Genomic DNA, 18,627 nt, shown 5'->3' on the forward strand with positions numbered 1-18,627 from the left:
TCTGCCACCGCTTCCATCGACGCCGCTGACGAGGGGGGCCATGAAGGAGGAAGAGGATTTCCGTTTCCCGCCAAAGCGGGAACGCGCATGCTGCTCAGAAGAGGCGATAGCAGCCCACTTATGTCTGCCCTCCGCTGGACGGCGTGCTAAGTCGGCCCTCCCCTCTAAAGCTTGCCGTCAGACGTCAAACCTGCTTCGCCGCGCTTTCGCCGCCGCCTAGCCGCGTCAGCGCTGCGTAACATGGTCTCTCACCGTTGCTGAGAGGCACCCGTGGTTAACGCTTTCTGACGTTTTTCTCGTCCAGGATTGAGTTGAAACCTGAGCCTCCGAAATCGTCCTAGCACAACTGGGAAAACGACGGTGTACGAGTCCCGCTGTTGCCGGACCCCCACCAAAGTTATTCGCTCGTCCAGTTCCAGGAAATGTGACTGTTCCAGTGTTTTCTGCAGCCAACAAACCGGCTCCGTCGCCCGTTTGCCTGCACACAAAAGTCGTTCCCACGGCTACACAGATAAACCCCCAATAAAGTGTATTGTCTGGTGTCCGGGCCACGGCCGATGGTGTTTCATGTGTCGTAAGAATGCCCACTAACCAGTGCTCATCTCTAACGTTACACACAAGCACAGCGCACATAAAATCGACACAGATCGATTGCGCTTCACAACCGGCCACGGCCGATGGTGTTTCACGTGTAAGAATGCCCACTAGCAGTGCTCATCTCTACACACAAGCACAGCGCACATAAAATCGACTCAGATCGATTGCGCTTCACACGTGGTAAATATGCCCGCTTCACAGTGGCCACAGACACCACATTATGCACGTCAAACGGTTTCTGTGAAAACGAAACCAAAAGTGCATTCGCTCTACGCAGGCGAACGTTGTTTGGAGTGTGTTAAATGTGCCCGCTGCCCCACAGCCACATCCACACACAGACATAATAGTTCCCGCTATCAGCGTGCCCCATGCCTCAAATATCACGAGCACGTTTTGCATGAAATCAGCGTGCATTCGCTCCATGCAAGCGAACGATGTTTGGAGTGTGTTAAATGTGACTGTTCCAGTGTTTGCTGCAGCCAACAAGCCGGTTCTGTCGCCCGCTTGCCTGCACACAAAGGTTGTTTTCACGGCTACCCAGATAAATCCCCAATAGAGTGTATTTTCTGGAGTCCCGGCCACGGCCGATGGTGTTTCACGTGTAGACAAAATGCCCACTCCTCCAGTGCCCATTTCTACACACAAGCACAACCTGTCATACACCCTGCGCGCATAAAATCGGCTCAGATCGATTGCGCTTCACATGTGGTAAACGTGTCCACTTAACAGTGCCCACAGACATCACATTATGCACGTCAAAAGGTTTCTGTACAAACGAAACTAACGTGTATGCAGGCGAACGGTGTTTGCAGTGTGTTAAATGTGCCTGCAGTGTGTTAAATGTGCCTGTTGCCACACAACCACATACACACACAGACATAATAGTTCCCGCTATCAGCGTGCCCCACGCCCCGAATGTCACGAGCACGTCTCTGGTGCCACAGCATACCGAAACCACTCCGTTAATGAAAGAACGGAGCGCGCTTCGTATTCAGCCTCTAGCTATTCATGCAAACGCATTGGAAAAGCTTCCAGGGGTCTCGAAATGGGTGCTGGACATTATAAAAGGAGGCTATTCGCTACAGTTTCACCGACGCCCGCGCCGCTATACAGCGCGCGTCGAGACCACAATGCAGACAGAAGCAGCACACCTGCTTCGAGCCGAAGTGGCGAAACTATTGAGCAAAGAGGTCATAGAGCCCCTTTCTCAAGCTCAAAGGGAAGGGGGGCTGTACAGCAGATATTTCCTGGTACCGAAAAAAGACGGGGGTCACAGACCCATATTAGATCTAAGGCAACTGAACAAAGCGCTGGTGAAGCGTCGGTTCAGGATGCTCACGACCAGAAAAATCCTCGCGCAAGTTCGCCAAGGAGACTGGTTCGTGTCAGTGGATCTGAAAGACGCGTATTTTCAAATACAGATAGCGTCACGTCACAGGCGATTTTTGAGATTCGCCTTCGAGGGCCAGGCATATCAGTACACAGTCCTGCCGTTCGGTTTGTCCCAGGCACCCCGTACATTACGAAGTGCATGGACGCAGCGCTCGTTCCTCTCAGACTGAAAGGCGTGCGCATACTGAACTATTTGGACGATTGGCTGATTCTAGCGCAGTCTCGCTCAGTGCTTGTACAGCATACGACCATGTTACTCGATCACCTCGAGAATTTGGGTCTCAGAGTCAATTGGGCGAAGAGCTCACTGTCCCCCAGTCAGAAAACTTCCTTCCTGGGCACAGAATTGGACTCGCTGTCAATGATAGCGCGGCTGTCACCACAGCGCGCAGCAGACATTCAGCGCACAGCGGGCTCGTTCCGCTGCGGCGCGTCTGTCCCGCTCAAAAAAAAAAAAAAAAAAAAAAAAAAAAAAATCAGAAAATGCTGGGTCTCATGGCCTCAGCGTCATCAGTTCTGCAGCTGGGTCTGCTATGTATGCGCCCACTGCAGCTCTGGCTGAAAGCGCGCGTCCCGCGTCAAGCGTGGGCGCCCGGTCGGCTTCGTATCACGGTCAATCAGTAATGTGTCACAGCCCTGAATCCGTGGAGAGCAATCGACTGGTACCAGTTAGGTGTAAGCCTGGGGACTTCCTCGAGAATAAAAGTGGTGTCTACGGACGCGTCCACCTCGGGATGGGGGGCTCTGCTCGAGGGCAGACCGTTTTTTGGCCAGTGGTCAGAACGGGAAAAGCTCCTGCATATCAACTGCCTCGAAATGTTGGCAGTACAGAACGCGCTGATGCGCTTCTGTCCCCAAATAAAAGGAAACCATGTATTAGTCCGCTCGGACAACATGTCAGTGGTTTCCTATATAAATCGCCAGGGCGGTCTCAGGTCCAAAAACCTATACAGACTTGCAGAACGCCTCCTGGTATGGGCTCAGCGCAACCTGCGCTCGCTGAAAGCAGCGCATGTGCCGGGGCTTCTAAACATAAGGCCAGACAGACTGTCCAGGAACAATGTTCCAGCAGGCGAATGGTCTCTACACCCACAGACAGTACAACTACTGTGGAAGAAATTCGGCAGAGCGGAAGTAGACCTGTTTGCGTCTCCGAACAACGCTCACTGTCTGGAATTTTACCCAAAAAGCAGAGACGCGCTGGCCCACGAATGGCCCCGCCGTCATCTCTATGCTTTTCCCCCCGTCTCTCTCCTACCTCAGGTGATAGAGGGGGTCAGGGAAAAAGGATGTTCAATACTGCTGATAACGCCGTTTTGGGAAAACCAGCCCTGGTTCCCAGCGCTGATGCAGCTGACGAGCACTGTCCCGTGGCCGATACCAGTGAGGAGAGTCCTTCTCTCTCAGGCCAGCGGCTCGATTTGGCATCCTCACCCAGAGCTGTGGTCCCTTCATGTCTGGGCCACCAGCGAATATATGATGAACTCCCTAAAGGAGTATTAAACACGATCACGCAGGCTAGAGCCCCGTCTACGAGACGGCTCTATTCCTCAAAATGGTCAGTGTTTTCGGGCTGGTGCGCAGCTCGCGGCTCGTCACCCACTAACTGTGGTGTGATGGAGGTGCTTTCCTTTCTACAAGAGCTGCTGGACAAGGGCAGAACCCCGTCCACGCTCAAAGTCTATGTGGCGACCATAACAGCGTTCTCGAGCACAACGCTAGGTCAGTCAATAGGAAGGAACGATTTAGTTATTCGCTTCCTGAAGGGAGCTAGAAGACTAAATCCCCCCATACCTCCCACAGTCCCCGTATGGGACCTTTCTGTGGTACTAGAGGCCATGAAAGGTGGACCATTCGAGCCTCTGCAGACGATTGATTTGAAATACCTGTCTCTTAAGACCGTGTTTCTGCTGGCTCTCGCTTCAGTGAAGCGCATAGGGGATTTGCACGCACTCTCTGTGAGCGCGACGTGCATGGAATTTGGACCTAATGACTCTAAAGTCATACTCAAACACAAACATGGTTACGTTCCAAAATCACTCAACACACCGTTTAGGGCACAGGTCATCGCGCTGTCAGCCCTACCGGTCAATGATGAGGAAACGGACGCGAGCCTCCTATGCCCAGTCAGGGCATTACGAGCTTACGTGTCTCGCTCGTCTGCTTTTAGACAGACAGAGCAGCTTTTTGTTTCGTTTTACGGGCGTCCCAAGGGACTGGCCGCGTCGAAACAGAGCTTATCCAGATGGATAGTTGATGCTATTGCGTTGGCATATGCTTCCAAGGGCATGCAGTGTCAGGTGTCAGAGCACATTCCACGAGGGGCGTGGCCTCATCGTGGGCGTGGTCGAGTGGGATTGCCTTGCAAGATATTTGTACGGCGGCGGGCTGGGCCTCTCCGTCTACATTTATAAGGTTTTACAACCTGGAGGTTCCCGCCTTACAGGCCAGATTGCTGTCAGTCTAGATGTTCAGTGTTGTCTGACCTGATGTTATCAGCTCGGAATGCTGCGTCTACTGAGCACAGCTCTAGGGTCGACAGTGAAAGTGATAGCACAAGATGTGTCTGAGCAAACTGTGTGATGACCCTTATTCTTACGTCAGCTCAGGCCGTAACCCCGCCCTGTATGTACGTTTACTTAGCGTCTGAGTGACGCTGCACTATGTGGAAGAGTGCGGCGTTGCCCCTCCCTCTTCCCCGGACTCCCTGTGAGTTCTATAGGTGATTATGAACTGTATGAACCCCGGGCTTTCGCCCTTGGGTCTTTGGTGTCAGATCTCAGCATGCACGGCGTTTTACACTGGGTCCCCTAGCGTAAGATACTTCTTACGCAGTACTCGTTCCCTCTCGTAAGAGAACGTACTCGGTTACTAACGTAACCTCGGTTCTCTCTAGAGAGGGAACGAGTACTGCGTATCTTGCCGTGCATGCGCACGCTCTGGTTGCTTTGATGATGAAAAACCAGATAATAGCTGCCTATGAGCGATATTTATAGGTCTAGACCACGCCCTTTTAGGCGGGAAGCTACGAAAAGGGCGCGAAGCGACGCAAAGGGCGCGAAATGCCCCCATTGGATCTGGCGTCGCGTCAGGCCTCGCTCTAATAGGCTGCTGCAGTTGCCGCAGAGCAGCCAATAGGCGCGCAAGCTGTTTCGCCTATGTCTGTATGCTGCTGCAACGCGCTTTACATTATTTCAAAATTAAGGATAATTTTTGGCTTCAATATCTCGCAGAAAAGGATTTTCCCCTAGCGTAAGATACTTCTTACGCAGTACTCGTTCCCTCTCTAGAGAGAACCGAGGTTACGTTAGTAACCGAGTACGTTTTCATACCCTGCTCGTGGTGCGATATAAAGCTTTTTATGAACGCATTTAGCACGGGCGACCGCAGAAAATCCACTGTGTAGCCTACGGAAGCAAAGTTAGCCAAACATAGATGAATCTTACCTGTCAAGGAGAAAATTAGCAACGTTGGCGTCTACCTTCAAATTCTTCTCCGTTTTCAGCCGTCTCCATCTTTCAAAGGCATCTCCTATACAAATCCTTGTTTTATTTTCGGACTTTGTCACGACGTATTTCGGATTCATAACGAGGTCTTTTAGGTTTCGTAACTTTATACATGTTTTATCCGACTCGTTCTTAGCTGCAGCTGTAACTAGAGCATAGCTGGCAACCCGTCTCACGAAACTCTACTGACTTCGTGATTGGTCGATAGCTGGAGGGTGGAGCCTCAGACCAAAACACAAAACGACAACAATAACATCAGTTGAGGGCTGCAACTCTCACTTTTAAATGACAATATCCTGGCCGGACCACTGTTGTCAGTGATATAAGTATTTGAAATGAACATGATTTCTTAATGTCTAGTGACATGTAAGGGCCATTTTATGATTAACTGACATAAATTTCTTACATACGGTTCCTTTAACCTTACCTCAAAGACAATAGACATAATTATCAAATTACATTACAATTAAAAAAACACTCCTTGGTTCAACTAGCATTTAATATACATTTAAACTGTAATACATTTTCATTTAATTATATATAACATGCAAATAAGCATCCAAAAACATATTCAGGTTGCGCTTAAATTTATTCTTTTGAAAAAAAATTACATAATAAGCCATAATAAGCACTCCTTAAAAAAAAGTATGCTGAAGTTTTACCAGTTCAGCAGTATTTAGGAATCCTATCTGGAAGCTGTCATGATTTTTGCAGTTCCATTTTGTGCTACCACCCAGTGGAACAGAAAATAGTTTTTAACCTTTGACTACTGATGGTTGTCTCTATTTTCTCAGGAGGGCCAGCGGTTAATGCAGGAGAAGCCAGAGCTGAGCGCGCTAGTGAAGAAGAAGCTGGAGGAGATCCGTGAGTGCTGGCGGGATCTGGAGAGCACCACACAAGCCAAAGCCCGGCAGCTGTTCGAGGCCAACCGAGCCGACCTGCTGGTACAGAGCTACTCCAGCCTGGACCAACGACTCGAGCAGCTTGAGGGACAGCTGGCACACGTGGACTACGGCCAGGACCTGACCACTGTCAACAAGCAGCTGAAGAAACTACAGGTCTTTACATTTTCCTTCACAGACGCATCTATCACCAGCTTCTCATAAGTTTAGAAACGCTTTGTGCATCAAGATGATGTTTCCTCCAGATCTTGCTTTTATTTTTGATCTGTTAGAATGCAGGTTTCCAACGTGTCTTTAATTTGCTCTTTCTTTCTGATTCCTGTGCTGAAGACTTATATTTTCTTTTCCACTGCTGCATTTACTGGTAATACGAGCCTCATCAGTGTCCACTGTATGAGTGTAATTCATGTCGCTGGTGTGGCTCTCCTCTCTGACAGCATGCCATGGCTCTCAGCTGATCTGAGTTCAGTTTTCAGCTCTGTTCCCACGTCACTCCACCCTCATCACCATCAGCGGTATTGTAGCATCTTCATTTCGCTTTCTTTATTTGCACACACCCTGTCTTTCATTCAGTTTGCTTTTGGTTGCTTCAAATTCCCATCAGTCTTCACCAGAATATATAGTTGAAGTCAAAAATGTGCATATTTTACCAAAATAAGAGGAATCATACAAAATGCATGTTGTTTTTTATTTAGTACTGACCTGAATGTAATATTTCACATAAAAAACATGTATTCTACAAAAGAAATTCATATGTGAATTTATAAAAATCACCCTTTTCAGAAGTTTACATACATTTGATTCTTAATATTGTGTTGTTACCTGAATGATCCACAGCTGTTTCTTTTTTTGTTGTTGTTTAGTGATAGTTGTTCATGAGTCCCTTGTTTGTCCTGAAAAGTTGAACTGTCTGCTGTTCTTCAGAAAAATCCTTTAGGTCCCACAATTTTTATTTTTATTTTATTATTTTTTTAGCATTTTTGTGTATTTGAACCCTTTTCAACAGTGACTATATGTTTTGAGATCCATCTTTTCACAATGAGAACAACTGAGGGACTCAGTAACTATAACAGAAGGTTCAAACACTTACTGTTGCTTCAGAAGGAAAAACAATGCTTTAAGAGCCAGGGGTGAAAACTTTTGAACAGAATAAAGATGTCTACTTCTGAAGGACAGTACTAAATGAAAAAAAAAGATATAAAAAACCTCCCATATATCGCAAAAACGTTTTTATGCTCGCATGAGGTGGTTTTTCAGGCAATTCGAAAAAATTATATTCCGCAAAATAGCAATGAAAACATTTTTTTTTTCACATTTACAGGTCACATTTGATTAAATATAGTCAAAATTCCACAAAAATCCCTTGCCATGACTTATCACGAGTAGCCTAGAATCTAGACGTGCCCCTAGCGGCAGCAAATTACATTTGCTTCCAAGGGCAGTCTAGTAACTCTCCGTTCACTTGAGATTTCCAAAAATCCAAAATCGACCGGGCCAATCACGAGTCGGTGGGCGGGTTTAACATGATGGCGACTGACCTGCGACAATAAGTTCTGTCAGATGTTCTCTGGTTCCGTGAAATATGCGTGAGAGATAGAGCGATGGCTGCTGCTAGCAAACAACTTTCTCTCGAATCGGCTTTGGCCGCCACTCTGAAAGACTTGAAGTTAAGCTTTTCTCTGAGAAAATAACAAGAAACTGCACTGAGGTCGTTCTTACAAAAGAAGGATGTATTTGGAGTTGACTACGTCACTATCTTCGTTGCTCTGATTGGTCGTAGCGCTATCCTATTGCATGGAGAGGGAGTTTGAAAGACAACCGTTTATCCCACCCCTCCGGTTGAGCGCTGTCTATGGAGAGTGCCCAGACCCTACATTTATGTGGGTCTGGCTTGTCAGGCTATATCACGAGAGGAAAAAATTACATTTTAATCACATAACATGGGTTAATGGAAATGCCGTTTCGTACTTTTTAATCAACATTTATAAAATATTGCCAAAGTTTTGCGCAAATCTGTAATGGAAACACACCTACTGAGCGTTTGAACCTTCTGTAATAGTTGCATATGAGTCCCTCAGTTATTCTCAGTGTGAAAAGATGGATCTCAAAATCATACAGTCATTGTTGGATAGGGTTCAAATACACAAAAATGCTGAAAAAGAATTTGTGGGACCTGAAGGGTTTTCTGATCAGGACAAACAAGGGAATCATGAACACAAAAACTCAGCTGTGGATCATTCAGGTAACAACAGTATTAAGAATCAAGTGTATGTAAACTAGGTAATTTTTATAAATTCAGCTATTATTTTTTCTTGTGGACTAAAACATATTTTATGTGAAATATCATATTCAGGTCAGAACTAAATAAAAAATAACAAGAATTGTGTATGATCCCTCTATTATGATAAAATAATTCCCATTTTGCACTTTCTGCAAGGTGTATCTAAGTTTTTAACTTCAACTGTATTTCATCAGTGCATCATAGGTTTCAGTCAGCGCAGGCTGATCAGTCCTATGAACTGCGTGTATGTATGGGAGTGTGTGGTTTTTATTGTGTTATATTTCCTGTCTTTTTATGCATCAGCATATTTCAAATTGTCACTAAAGAAACATTTTGTCTTAATTAGCATTTACTGTTATTTAAAATTTAATCTCTTTAAAATATTTAAACATCTTTAGCTCTTTAGGTATGCCGGTCAAAATGTAACATTTTGTGCAGTTATTCTAATTCTAGATTCATTTTAAGGTTCAGTTGAATTTTTTTGTAATACTCTAAAACTAATACTGATGTTAACTGTGTTTAAGTCAATAGATTGATGCTTCTTATTTCAGGTCACATATTTGATTCCCATAATTGTAATCACTGTAGCCCTTGATATATGAGTTTGGATTGGTCATTTACTCTGGTTCACTTCACTTCTTAATTTATGCAACATCCAACCCAAATAATGTTTTTGAAAGAATCTCAGCAAGGTTGCATTTATTTGATAATTATATTAAAAAGTAATATCGTGAAATATTTTCACAATTTTTATATTCTGTTTGAATATATGTTAAAATGTAATTTATTTCTGTGATCAAAGCTCAACTTTTTAGCATCATTACCCCAGTCTTCAGTGTCACATGATCCTTCAGAAATCATTCCAGTATTAGCTAACATTTCATATTATTTTAAATAAACATTTGCTTTTTGTGCAACCACTGATACTTTTTTCAGAAAGTTCTAAAGAACATGTCTTTAAAAGAAGTTGTTTTTAAAAATGGCTGAATTAAAGTAATAAATTCTTTCTTAAATCTTACTGACACCAAACTTTTGAATGTTAGTGTATGTGCTGACGATATCTTTGCTATCATCATACCTACTGTAACTTGAGCTTTTTACAAGCACATTTTAACAAAATGAGTGAAAACACATTTTCTTTGGAAGTTTGAAATGTTTATGACGAAGTCATAACTCACTTCCTGTCTCCTTTGGTCTTTCTGGTGTTCTTCCTCTCCTCTTTCCCACTATCTATAACTGTGCTCCACTGTGCCGAACTGTGTATTTCTCCATCCCTCTCTCTTTGACGTCCTGTCCCTCTTTCCTGTTCTACACTTCAACCAATCTCTTCATTGATGTTCTTTTGCTCATTCATCATGTTTACTCCACTTCCACCTCTAACAGACGATGGAGTGCCAGATGGAGGAGTGGTATAAAGAGGTTGGAGATCTGCAGGCCCAGGCGACCTCCATCCCTCAGCAGGGGCAGGTCATGGAAAAAGTGTCAGAGAAACAAACTGGTGTGGAAACGCGAATTGTACGACTAATTGAGCCTCTAAAAGAGAGACGCCGTATCCTGCTGGCCTCTAAAGAAGTGCACCAAGTGGGCCGTGACCTTGAAGATGAAATTGTGAGTTTAGAAACCTCAGTATAACTATTAGCTATAATATATTTTGAAATGTGCAAAACATGTTTGTGTTTGTCTACAGTTGTGGATACAAGAGCGTCTTCCAATGGCCACTTCTCAGGAACATGGGACAAGTTTACAAGCTGTACAGCAACTCATGAAGAAGAATCAAGTAAGGCAACATCAAAAAACTCTTTATCCTGTGGAGAATATATCAGACCATGCATTTTCATTTCACCCAAAAATGAAAATTGGCCCATGATTTACTCACTCTCAAGCCATCCTAGGTGTTTATGACTTTCTTCTTTCAGACGAATACAATTGGAGTTATATTAAACAATGTCCTGGCTCTTCCAAGCTCTATAATAGCAGACAATGCTATTTTGAGGCAAAATAAAGTCAGTCCATCTATCATTAAAAGTACTCCATGTGGCTCAGAGGGGTTAATAATGACAATCGGAAGTGTTTGTGTAAGAAAAATATCCCTTTAATGCCAATTTAGGCTGGTCTGCCCTTATCAAAAAGAAATATACTTCAAGTTTATTTTATTAAGTATACTTACTACTAGTGGTATACTTTTAAGTGTACTATTTCAATACTCCTTGGGACTAAATTGGCCCACTTTCTAGTATATAAAAGTACACTTTTAAGTATAAAAGTAGTATACTTTGAGTACATAACTAGTTTACATATATGTTTCAGTTTGTACTGCAAGTATAGGTAAAGTGAACTTATAGGTATACTGATATTTTACTAATTAAATACTTTTTATGCATTTTTTCGTACACTTTGAAATACAGTTTCAGTAAAATACTAGTTTAGTAGTTTTATACTGCAAGTATACTCGTTTTCTTTAAGTAAACTTTACATCATACTTTAAGTATACTACTATGTCTCTGTTTGGATATTAATTTTTATATATTTTGTTATATGAATATCTGAACAAAACATCAAAAAATAAAAAAAACAGGGTATCTGCTTGTGAACAAAAACATTTTATTGTAGCTTCATGCATTCTTTTTTATAAACACTTGAATGTGGGTAAGTTTCATAAATAAAAAAAAATAAATAAACAACATTTTGAACAAAAAGCTAAAAAAAAAAAAGACTATTCATGATAATCAAAATGTAGATAAGTTGATCAACACCCTAAAGCTTGACAATCATTATTACCTCTTCATGGATCGACATTTTATTCCATAGGATTACACACTTTTACACATTATTAGTTTTATGTCTGATGATTGTGTTAGATTACATGTGGAAGCATCTGTTGTTTCGGTTTTTCTTCACTTGTGTTTTGGAAATTCTGTACAGAAGATGTGTAATGGCGCCCCTAGCGTATAACAATGAAAACACGGATTCTCATAGCACAAGTATAGCTCATATATTTAGACTTTTTCTAAGTATAAGTCAGGTATACTTAAATGTAATTTTAAGTATATTTCTGAGAAGTATATAAAGCACATTTCTGAGAAGTACATAAAAAGTAGACTGAAAGTATACTTTCCTGTTTATAGTTTAAAGGAAGTATACTAATAGCACACTTGAGCAAACTTCTTTTTCATAAGGGTGGTGCTGATCTAGTTGTTTTAGTAAGGCTGGAATATATTACAATACTTTTGGCAAGATTTTTGCCCTGATTTTCAGTCTGGACACATTTTTTTTTTTTTTTTTATATTTATTTATTTTATTTATTCAAGCAAATAGTGTAACAGCAGAAAGAAAAAAAAGAAAATACATAAGAATAATAATAGTAATAATAATAATTTATAATAATAACTTATATGCTTATATAAGCATTGATGCTAGTTGCTAAAAATCAGAGCCAGTCAGCAGATTTTAGACAGTTGGAAATGACAGATTTCACAGAAAAGCATATTGTGTGTGATGGGAACAGACTGATATTTTTGCGGCGATTTAGAACACATTGTTTTCATTTGTCATGCATCTTTGAGCGACAACACGCTTGTTTCTGTTTGAGTTTGTTGTGTTCAAAGCATGAAAGTGTGGTAGTGTGTGATACTTGGTTGTTTAGAGCAGGGATTCTCAAAGTGAGGTAATCATTTTAGGTGTGTATGATTTCCACAATGTGGGAAACATGGATGGAATTGCAGAATCCAGTCATAAAAATGGAATTTACTATAAAACGTACAGAATTTGGCAGATTTTGGATGAATAGATCAAACGTAGCAAGGCACATTTCATAAAATAAAATCACTATATGTGACCCTGAACCACAAAACTCTTAATATATTGATATAAGTAAAGATCATGTTCAATGAAGATATTTGGTAAATTTTCTACCGTAAATATATCACAACTTAATTTTTGATTATTAATATGCATTGCTAAGAACTTCATTTGGACAACTTTAAAGGCAACGCAATATTTCGATTTTTTTTGCACCCTCAGATTACAAACCTGTAAGACCTTTGTTCATCCTTGGAACACAAATAAAGATCTTTTTTATATTCTTTTTAATTCCACGTTCATGGTCTAGAAACGTACCAAGAACATCAACAAAATAGTCAAAAATGACAAGAAGTATTCTCATAGCTTTATAAAATTACTGATGTCACATGGACTGTTTTGTTGATGCTCTTGGTACCTTTCTGGGCCTTGAATTTACAAGGACTCGTGCTGTCTATAGAGGATCAGAGAGCTTTTGGAATTCATCAAGAATATCTTCAATTGTGTTCCGAAGACGAAGAAAGGTCTTACGGGTTTGGAACGACATGAGGATGAGTAATTAATGACAGAATTTTCATTTTTGAGTGAACTAACCCTTTAATATGTATATTTTAGGTACTTCTTTTTTGAGAGTATATATTAAAACACAACAGACTAATGTGAATAATCTGAATGTTCTGCATGTTTCTGAGTACACAAGCGCAATACTCGTAATCTTTCCCGCATCTGATCACATTTGATAAAACATCATATTATAATGAGCACACAGACATTTTAGGCTACTTAAAACACCCTATCCCATGTTGTTTTTGTCTCTTTGAGGACTCACCAGAAATATATAAAGAGATGGATTTCACTGAATCTGTTTCTCATGGTCATCTTCTTTCAGAGTCTGCAGAGAGAGCTTCAAGGTCATCGTGGACGTGTGGAGGATGTTCTGGAGAGATCAAGTGTGATCGCGTCCATCCGCAGTCCAGAGGCAGACAGCATCAGGGCTGGCATGGAGCAGCTCCATCAGCTGTGGGAGGTGCTGTGGACAGAGACTGAGCACCGGCAGCTCCGGCTGGATGTCATGTACCAGGCGCAGCAGTACTACTTTGATGCGGGAGAGGTGGAGGCCTGGCTCAGCGAGCAGGAACTGCACATGATGAATCAGGAGACGGGAAAGGTACCAGAGGAAAACAGAGAGGTCATGTGGGGGTGGGAAACAGCCACACTGGGGTGACGTTTCTATAGCTCTATATAGATAGTGGTAGCAGAGAGCCCAGTCAAACAAGTGAGAGAAAAATATTTGCTTTGTCATTTATTTTTTGAGAAAAATTATCCAGTGTTACATCTCTGTGCATTGCAAAAGTATGTGAATCTTTGCTTTCAGTATCTGGCATGACCCCCTTTTGCTGCAGTAACTGAAGGTAAAGTTTGTTGTAAATGCTGATCAGTCCTGCACAATAACATGTAGGAGTTTTAGCCCATTCAGTAGTGCAGAACCACTTTGTGATGTTGGTGGGTTTCCTCCTATGAACTGCTTGCTTAGTTCCTTCCACAACATTTTAATTGGATTAAGGTCTGGACTTTGACTCAGCCATTCCGAAACATTAACTTTGCTCTTCTTTAAACATTCTTTGGTAGAAAGACTTGTGTGCTTGGGGTTGTTGTCTTGCTGCATGACCCACATTCTCTTGAGACTCTGTTCTTAAACAGATGTCCTGAAGTTTTCCCTTAGAATTTGCTGGTGTAATTCAGAATTCATTGTTCCATCAATGATGGCAGGCTGTCCTGGCCAAGTTGCAGCAAAACAGGCCCAAGCCATGATACTAGCTTTCACAGATGGGTTAAGATTCTTAAGCTGGAATGCAGTGTTTTCTTTTCTCCAAACATAACAGCTTCTCATTTACAGAATTACAGTAAACCAATAAGTTAAATTTTGGTTTCATCCATCCATTAAACCATTCTCCAATAGTCCTCATGATCTTTAGCAAGCAATTTTCTTTTTGAACAACAGTGGCTTTCTTCGTGCAACTCTGCTATGCACACCATGGTTGCTCAGTGTTCTGCTGGTGGTGGGCTCATGAACATTAACATTAGCCATTGTGAGAAAGGCCTTTAGTTGCTTAGAAGTTACCCTGGGAACTTTTGCAACCTTGCAGACTATTATACATTCTGTTTTGGAGTGATCTTTGTTGGTCGACCACTTCTCGGGAAGGTAACAGTGGTCTTGAATTTCCTCCATTTGTACACAATCTGTCTGTCGAGTCCAAACTCTTTAGAGATGGTTTTGTAACCTTTTCTAGCCTGATGGACAGCATCAACTCTTTTTCCGAGGTCCTCAGTGATCTCCTTTGTTCGTGACATGATTCACTTCCACAAACATGATCAGACTTTGATAGATCCCTGTTCTTTGAATAAAACAGGTCACATACTGACATTTGATAGTCATTGCACTGACTGAAAACACATCTGCACAAATGGACTTTCACCTTTAAATCAACTGGTAATCCAAGAGATTCACATACTTTTGCAATGCACAGATTTGCAACACTATTTATTCTCAATAAATAAATGACAAAGGAAATATTTTTTTCTCACTTGTTTGATTGGGTTCTCTTTATCTACTTTCAGGACTTATATGGAAATCTGATGATGTGTTGGGTCAAATTTATGCAGAAATGTGGAAAATTCTAAAGTGTTCACAAACTTTCAAGCAGCACTGTATAAGGACATTTTAAGGACATTTTAGTTTCAGGCAATGACATATAGGTGGTTTTCTGGGATGCTGTGATAGATGATAACATTGGAGCAAGGTGAATGTATCTGAGCTGTGTCCTCTCTTGCTCAAGGATGAGGCCAGTACTCTGCAGCTTCTGAAGAAACAGCTGGCTCTAGAGCAAACCATAGAGGACTATGCTGAGACCATCGGAATGCTTTCTCAGCAGTGCAGACAGCTGCTGGAGCTCGGACATCCAGACTGGTAAATGTGCAGCAGAGATCAAAGATCACTTAACCATTATTATAAAGGAAACTGTATCTATTACAGTACTGTTCTAATCAAAGATTCATCTTTTGGCTTATCTGTTTTCACTTTTGAGCAATCACATTTGCCATTCTTTGTATTCCAGAGATAACACCTTTTGAGAGTAACTGATTTCACTGATTTTTTTCCTTTGAATGAAATCAAAGTATGTGTGTGTGTGCTTGTGCCTCAGTGAGCAGATCAGTAAGCATCAGTCTCAGATCGACAGGCTGTACGTGTCTCTGAAGGACTTGGCGGAAGAGAGGAAGTCTCGTCTGGAGCAGCAGTACTGGCTCTATCAGCTCAACAGGGAGGTGGATGAACTTGAGCAGTGGATAGCAGAGAGGGAGGTCATCGCCAGCTCCACTGAACTCGGACAGGACTTCGAGCATGTCACGGTCAGCTATTTCAGATTTATCTGTCGCTCAACATGACCGGCTGTAGCTCTTGTACTTTCGTTTCTTAACACTTTTCCTGATCCTCAGATTCTGCAGGAGAAATTTACAGAGTTTGCAGCGGAGACTGGGAGCCTGGGGCAGGAGCGGGTCACGGCTGTCAACCAGATGGTTGATGAGCTCATAGATTACGGCCATGCAGATGCAGCCACCATCGCTGAATGGAAGGATGGAGTGAACGAGGCCTGGGCTGATCTGCTGGAGCTGATGGAGACGCGAGGACAGATGCTTGCTGCTTCGCACCAGTTACACAAGTTCTTCTCTGACTGCCGAGAGGTATGGAGAAGGAAATGACATCTGATTAATTCAATCATACTGTCACAGTTGCTCATGGGGAATTTTTGAAATGCTTATACACTACCAATCAAAAGAATTGTAGTGTTTTTCTTAAAGAAGTCTCGTCTGCTCACCAAGCCTTCATTTGTTTGATTCAAAGTACAGCAAAAACAGTAAAAGTTTGAAATATTTTTACTATTTAAAATAACTGTTTCCTATGTAAATGTATTTTAGAATGTAATTTATTCACATGATTTTAAAGCTGAATTTTAGCACAGTATTCTGATTTATCCAGAATATGCAAAGAACATTTGTTGGAAACAGCTGATTGAGTAGATTTTTTTCAGTTTCATTAATAAATGGAAAGTTCAGAAGAACAGCATTTATCTATAAGTAGAAATCTTTTGTTACATTATAAATGCCTTTATCATCAATGTAAAGCATCCTTGCCAAATAAAGGTATTAATTTCTATAATTACAAATTATACTGACTTTTGAATACTGCTTTTGAATGACATAGTGTATATAATGTTACAAAAGCTTTTTATTTCAGATAAATGCCAATCTTTGGATCTTTTTTTTATTCATCAAAGAATCTTGAAAAATGTACTCAACTGTTTTAAATATTGATGATGATGATAATAATAATTGTTTCTTGAGCAGCAAATCAGCATATTAGAATGATTTATGAAAGATCGTGTGGCACTGAAAACTGGAGTAATGATGCAGGAATAAATTAAATTTTTAAATATATTCAAATAGAAAACCGTTTTAATTTTAAATAGTAAAAATATTTCAGAATTTCCTGTTTTTCCTGTACTTTGGATCAAATAAATGTCTTTAAAAAACATTAAAAATCTTACTGTTCAAAAACGTTTGACTGGTAGTGTACATGGACATCACATGCATCCATCTAGAACACCAAAGCAACCATACAGCAATGCATTAATTCTTTCCCTGCCAGCAAGTTGCCAGTCACTGCCAGCATTTTTGACCATTTTCACAATTTTCATGGCCTCCAGAATATTTAATTAAAAAAAAAAAAGTAAGAACAAAGCCTCTGCTTTTAAACAAAATGTTTTGTTTTAGCTTCATGCATTTTTTCTTTAACACTTGAATTTTCTCACAAAAAGCTGAGAAAATAGCATCACCAGTAGGGTTGGGTATTGAGAACTGGTTCCATATTACAAATTTCCAAAGAACGGGTATTCAATAAGACACATGCATTTCAATTCCACTTAACAATTCCCATGTTCGCTTTTTAATGTAATTTTTAAACTATTTAAGTGCAGAAAGGAAAATAACTTATAATCTGAAGCGTTTCCACATCTGACGCGTTTCCACTGCAGGAACTGACTTCTCTTTCACATTTTTTGACAGCTTTTTGTTTTAAGTGAACGTAAACAGGTGAGATCTGTGTTTGGTGTTAAAGAGATAGCTGTCCCTTACCAAAAAGTAGTATACTTCAAGTTTATTTTATTAAGAATACTGAAGTAAAGTTCAAATATATTTTTCCTGCTGAAAAAAATAGCTAAAACCAGCCCTAGGCTGGTTGGCTGGTCTTAGCTGGTTTAACTGGAAGTAGCTGGTTTTAGCTTGTCTTCCAGCCTGGCCAGGCTGGTTTTAGTTGGTCGTTTCTGGCCAGGCTGGGAAAGTGGCCAAAACCCCTCTAAAACCAGCCTGCTGACCAGCTACGACCAGCTAAAACCAGGCTGGTTGACCAGCTAAAACCAGCCAACCAGCCTAGGCTGGTTTTGGCTGGTCTTTTCACCAGGGTTAGTATACTTTATGTAGTAAGTATACAAATATCAGTGTACTAGTAGTATACTTGTAAGTGTACAATTTCAATACTCCTTGGGAGTAAATTGGCCCCCTTTCTAGTATATAAAATTATACTTTTAAGTATATCTTCTGTCTTCATTGGTCACCATTTTATTTCACAACGTTACACAGTTTTGATGCTATTTTATGTTTACTATTGTGTTAGATTACATGTGGAAGCATCTGTTGTTTCTGTTTATTCTTCAATTGTGTTTTTTCGGAAATTCTGTACAGAAGACATGTACTAGCGCCCCCAACCGTATAACAATTAAAACACAGATTCTAGGAGCACAAGCATAGCTCAAATATATTTAGACTTTCTTAAAGTATAAGTTAAGTATACTTATCATTTTAAGTATATTTCAGAGAAGTACATGATGCCCATTTCTTAGAAGTACATAAAAAGTAGACTAAAAGTGTACTTTCCTATTTTTAGTTTAAAAGAAGTACAATAATAGCACACTTAAATAAACTTATTTTTCATAAGGGGTCTAATAAACATGCAGCCTGTCATTAATGTTAATCAAAGAACAAAACAAATCATTAACTCACTGAATATCTGATTTGATTGTTACTATTTTATTACTTG

The 18,627-nt window shown here is 41.0% G+C and overlaps 1 protein-coding gene across 1 annotated transcript in view; it reads left to right on the plus strand.

The window, feature by feature from the left end:
* Nucleotides 1-6,295: 6,295 nt before the first annotated feature.
* The window catches only part of sptbn4b (spectrin, beta, non-erythrocytic 4b), a 32,601-nt gene continuing 20,269 nt past the window's right edge, over nt 6,296-18,627 (plus strand). Inside the window, exons 1-7 of the mRNA XM_073843100.1 lie at nt 6,296-6,553; nt 10,062-10,286; nt 10,366-10,455; nt 13,366-13,644; nt 15,314-15,444; nt 15,680-15,884; nt 15,972-16,217. Coding sequence (XP_073699201.1) covers nt 6,305-6,553; nt 10,062-10,286; nt 10,366-10,455; nt 13,366-13,644; nt 15,314-15,444; nt 15,680-15,884; nt 15,972-16,217 — 1,425 coding nt within the window. The 5' untranslated portion in view covers nt 6,296-6,304. The remainder of the gene's footprint in view (nt 6,554-10,061; nt 10,287-10,365; nt 10,456-13,365; nt 13,645-15,313; nt 15,445-15,679; nt 15,885-15,971; nt 16,218-18,627) is intronic.

This window comes from Garra rufa, chromosome 6 (assembly GCF_049309525.1).
Source record: "Garra rufa chromosome 6, GarRuf1.0, whole genome shotgun sequence".
Lineage (NCBI taxonomy): Eukaryota > Metazoa > Chordata > Actinopteri > Cypriniformes > Cyprinidae > Garra > Garra rufa.